The sequence below is a fragment of the Babylonia areolata genome, chromosome 28 (assembly GCF_041734735.1).
Source record: "Babylonia areolata isolate BAREFJ2019XMU chromosome 28, ASM4173473v1, whole genome shotgun sequence".
NCBI lineage: Eukaryota > Metazoa > Mollusca > Gastropoda > Neogastropoda > Buccinidae > Babylonia > Babylonia areolata.
In genome coordinates, this window is record NC_134903.1 from 5,950,919 (window position 1) to 5,955,431 (window position 4,513).

Sequence of the window (4,513 nt, forward strand, 5' to 3'; positions counted from 1 at the left end):
CACACACACACACACACACACACACACACACACACACACACACACACACACACTGAAACGTCAATATGGATGGAAGATTAAAATTTACACATGGATTTCATACTTCAGTGAAGACAAAAACCCATAATCACTGTCAATAAATAGATAAATGTGTGTAGCCTCCTGGCGACCAAGCAATAATGATGTTCGTCCGTCGGAATTTGAACATGACCATGGCTTCAAGAGTCAGATGGAAGATCGTTGGCTGTGGGTCCAGAGGTGACTGGTGAGTTCAATCCACGCCCTGAAGGCTCGCTCACATGTGGGACACAAGTGAGTAGGTGCAGACGTGGCAGTGGATGCTGCTCGTGCATTGTGCACAACATGCTTTTGTAGCGCCTTAATGACGCGCCTGCCTTCAGCTGCACGTGTTCCTATGGTGATCTTGCTGCTCCAAGCTGGACGGTCCAGAGCAAGGGTCTCCCGCGTGTTGATGTCAATGCCCAGGTCTTTTAGAGATGCTTTGTAGTGTTTCTTTTGCACTCCAACTGAGCACTTGCCCTGACACAGTTTACCATACAGCAGCTGCTTAGGGAGTCGGCTGTCTGGCATTCCGACCACCATTATGTCCAGCCAATCTGGTTTGGGCTTTCTGCAGGAGGGTGCAGACACTGTAGAGGCCAGTTCGTTCCAGGACTTACATGTCAGGGACTTTGTCCTGCCACCTGATATGAAGGAGTCTGTAGGGACAGCTTAGGTGGAAGTGGTTGAGCTGTTTTCCGTGTCCGCTGTAGACAGTCTAGGTCATCCTGGTGTAAAGGAAGGCGTAAGGACCACTGCACAGTAGACCTTCAGTTTGGTGGTAGCACAGAGTCCTCTCTGCTCCCAGATGTTCTCATGGAGTCTGCCTAAGGCGGTGCTGGCTTTAGCGATCCTGTTGTTGACCTCAACGTCTATGTTCCCTTTGCGAGAGAGTGTGGTGCCCAGATAAGTGAAGTTGTCAACTACCTGGTGGTTCTGCCCCTTCATTGTGATGCGTTGTTCCTGATGTGGCTTTCCTGGGGCAGGCTGGTGCATAACTATGTTATCACAGGGTTGTGAGAAGCAGCCCAGTTCACACTGCATCTTCTGCTCCATCTCCTTCACCTTTGTAACAGCCTACAGGTACTTGAGGTTGAACAACCTGCAGTCAGTCCTGTACCTGATGTGGATTCCTTTGCAGTCAAGGAAGGCATCTGTCAGCACGGCAGAGAATACCATACTGATCAGAATAGTGGCGAGAACACAGCCTTGTTTGACACTGTTGGTCACTGAGAAGGACTTTGACTTGTCTCCGTAATCAAGAGCTTCCACTATGATGCCGTTGTGGAACTGCCAGACAATTGTGATGAACTTACTGGGGCTGCCAAACTTCTCTATGATCTTCCACAAGCCTTCTCTGCAGACCGTATCAGAAACCTTGGTTAGAACAAAAACGTTCATGAAAAGGTCGCTGTTTTCCTCTTGGCATTTTTCCTGGAGTTGGTGCACAGCAAAAATCATATCTGCAGTTCCATGTTCAGCACTGGCTTTCTGGGAGGAGACCTTGCTAAAGATGTTGGAGAAGGCAGTTGAGCAGGACATGGACCAGAATCTTCCCAACAACTCACAAGAGAGAGATGGCGGTTGCCTTTCCTCTTGTAGATGTGGAGTATGCTGGCATTTTTGAGCTATTGCGGGATCTGTCCCTCGTTCCACATGGACTGGAAGACTTCAGTCAGCTTTTGCATCATGGCAGGGACTCCTGCTTTGTATACCTCAGCAGGGATTACATCGGATCCTGGCACTTTGCCACAGGTGTGTTGCTTCACTGCCTTCCTGACTTCATCTTCTGTGGGGAGGGTGTCAAGGTCATCACTGATCTTTACCTGAGGAAGGCGAGCAATGGCCTCGTCTTCGATGTCGGCAGGATGGTTGAGGATTTCGTTGTAGTGATCAGCCCAATGCTCCAGAATCTGCTTCTTTTCTGTTAGCAGCTGCGTCCTATCTGTGTTGAGGATGGGCGAGGAGCCAGAGGACTGGGGTCCGTATACAGCCTTAAGCACATCGTAGAGGCACTTTGTGTTGTGGCTGTCTGCGTAGCCATAGATTTCATCTGCCTTCTTGCTGAACCAGCTGTCCTGCATCTCGCAAAATTTCTTCTCCACCTTTCTTTTAGCGTTAGCAGTGTCATCTTCCTTGGCTTGTGACGTGGTGTCGTTCTCATGTGCTCTAAACAGTTGATGTTTCTCTGCTAGCAGTGCCTGTATTTCTTCCTCATTCTCATTGAACCAGTCTTGCTTTCTTCGGGTTGCTGGTCGAAGATGTTCGAGGGCAGTAGTGTAGACAGCATCTCTGAAGGCCATCCACTGTTCCTCAATACTGGTCCTGTCTTTCTGTGGAATGTCTGCCAGTCTGCCTTGAAGGTCATTGGTAAATCCTTCTGCAACCTTGCTTCTTTTCAGTTTTGAGACAATCAGCCTCTTTGAAGTCTTCTGACCTTGGAGTCTTTTTCATGGACAGAATGCAAAGCCTGAACTTGGACACAGTGAGGTTGTGGTTGCTCCAGCAGTTGGTGCCACACATGGTTCTCATCACTCTGACGTCCAGCCTGTCCCTCTTCCTGGTGATGACGTAGTCTATGAGATGCCAGTGCCTCGATTGTTGGTACATCCATGGTGTATTATTGCAAACTGTTCTACAAGGTCTGGCTGAGACATCTTGCTGACGTCAATGCGAGAGTCTGTTTCTTTGAGCAGTGGAATTTTTTGGTTGCAGTCTGATCTTGCAGCATACCAGAGAGTGGTCCGTGTCGCAGTGTGCACTGTGGTAAGAGCCAATATTTTGAGCTTGGGTGCCTCCAGGAGACAATGTTGGGGCTTTGCCCTGAAGAAGGAGTTGGCGATGCACCGTTCATGGCAGGCACATAACTCAAATAGTCGCTGTCAATTCGCATTCATTTTCCCCACTCCAAAGGTACCAAGACTCATTGTCTGCACCCACTCTGGCATTGAAGTCACCCAGGAGAACAAGTTGTTCTGTCCTGGGGATGTTCCTTATGGTTGATGCGAGATTTACGTAGAACTCATCCTTGGCGTCTGGAGAGGTGGACAGAGTTGGAGCATATGCACTGACGAGAGTGACATATCCTTCAGAGGTGTTGAGGCGGAGAGTCATGAGTGTTCTGATCCGACGCTGCTTGGTTTGATCATGTTCAGCAGGCTGTTCCTGACTGCAAATCATATATATATATATATATATATATATATATATATATATATTTGATGATGGAGTCTCCTGTCGGACCGACGGATGAGTAGGCAGGCAGGCTTATCTGTTGGTGTGTGTCCTGATATGGGAGAAGAGGCCGATTCTGGATGTGCAGCACTTCCTGCAGGTGTTGCAAGGGAAAACATCACCAGAAGGTGAGCCCTGCTTCCTTTGCTCATGCTTCTCCTTAATGGCCAGCGTTCTCTTGTTTTCAGGAAGCGATGTCTATGTCACAGGCTTTGAGGTTTGTCTTCAAGGTGTCCTTGAAGCACTTGCAGGGTATTTCAAGTTCGCAGTGGCCTTCCTTCAACTGGCCATACGAAAGGGATCCTGCTGTCTGTCATGTGCTCAACGTGTCCTGTCCAACATAGCTGGCACTGGATCAGCAGACTTTGGATGCTGGGCAGGTGATACGGTGATACGTCGTTCATGTTTCACAGCAGTACAAGGTGGTCAGCACAACAGCTTTTGATTTTGGTGCTGAGCCTGATGCCTTTGTTGTTCCACTGCCTGGTGCTGAGTCTGCCAAAGGTGGAGCTGGCCTTGGCAATGCACAGCGTCACTTCTGCATCAAGGGCTCCATTGCTGCATAGGGTTCTGCCCAGGTAGCAAAATTTGTCGACTGACTTGATCTCTGTGTCATCAATCTTGATTGCAGGTGGGGCAGAGGCACTGGCATTCTGTGAGCTATCTGGTTGGTACATGGACTCGGTCTTGCTGAGGCTGATGGTGAGTCCAAAGTGCCTACCAGAGGTTGAGAACCTGTCCATAATGAACTGCATGTCCTCATGGGTGTGTGCAGCAAGCTTGCAGTCATCAGCGAAGAGGAACTCTCTCAACAGTGCCTCAAGCACCCTGGACCTAGTGTGGAGTCGCCGCAAGTTGAAACGTTTGCCATCTGTGCGAAACTGAATGTAGATGCCCCGGTCACAGTCTTGGAAGGCGTCAATCTGCATGGCAGAGACGAGAATGGAGAACAGTGCGGGTGCCAGGATGTAGCCCTGCTTCACACCATTTACCACAGGGAAAAGATCTGACATGTCTGTATTTTCCTGTACTCTTGCCTGCATGCCATTGTGGAATGATGCAATCAGCTGGATTAGGCTGTCTGGGCAGCCAAACTTTATGAGGATCTTTCACAGACCATGGTGGTTCACCGTGTCAGAGGACTTAGTCAGGTCTACAAAGACCATGTGGAGCTCCTTGTTCTGATCACGGCACTTCTCATGCATCTGGCGTATGGCAA

The 4,513-nt window shown here is 49.2% G+C and overlaps 1 protein-coding gene across 1 annotated transcript; it reads right to left on the minus strand.

Annotated features, from left to right (window-relative positions):
* Positions 1-1,137: 1,137 nt before the first annotated feature.
* Positions 1,138-4,307, minus strand: LOC143301768 (uncharacterized). The gene is made up of 4 exons (XM_076616158.1): positions 4,199-4,307; positions 2,498-2,636; positions 1,776-2,454; positions 1,138-1,494 (listed from the first exon to the last, which is right to left on the minus strand). The coding sequence occupies exons 1-4, from the start codon at positions 4,305-4,307 to the stop codon at positions 1,138-1,140; spliced, it is 1,284 nt and encodes a 427-aa protein (XP_076472273.1).
* Between the last annotated feature and the right edge of the window lie 206 nt (positions 4,308-4,513).

Bases quoted from the DNA above. Each gene is read 5' to 3' on its own strand.
- LOC143301768 (XM_076616158.1), bottom strand. From the start codon at position 4,307: ATGTCAGATCTTTTCCCTGTGGTAAATGGTGTGAAGCAGGGCTACATC. The intron at 2,637-4,198 runs GTGACCGGGGCA...GGCATCTCATAG, and splicing joins GATTGACGCCTTCCAAGACT to ACTACGTCATCACCAGGAAG. The intron at 1,495-1,775 runs GTATACAAAGCA...CACCAACTCCAG, and splicing joins CCGATGTAATCCCTGCTGAG to GAAAAATGCCAAGAGGAAAA.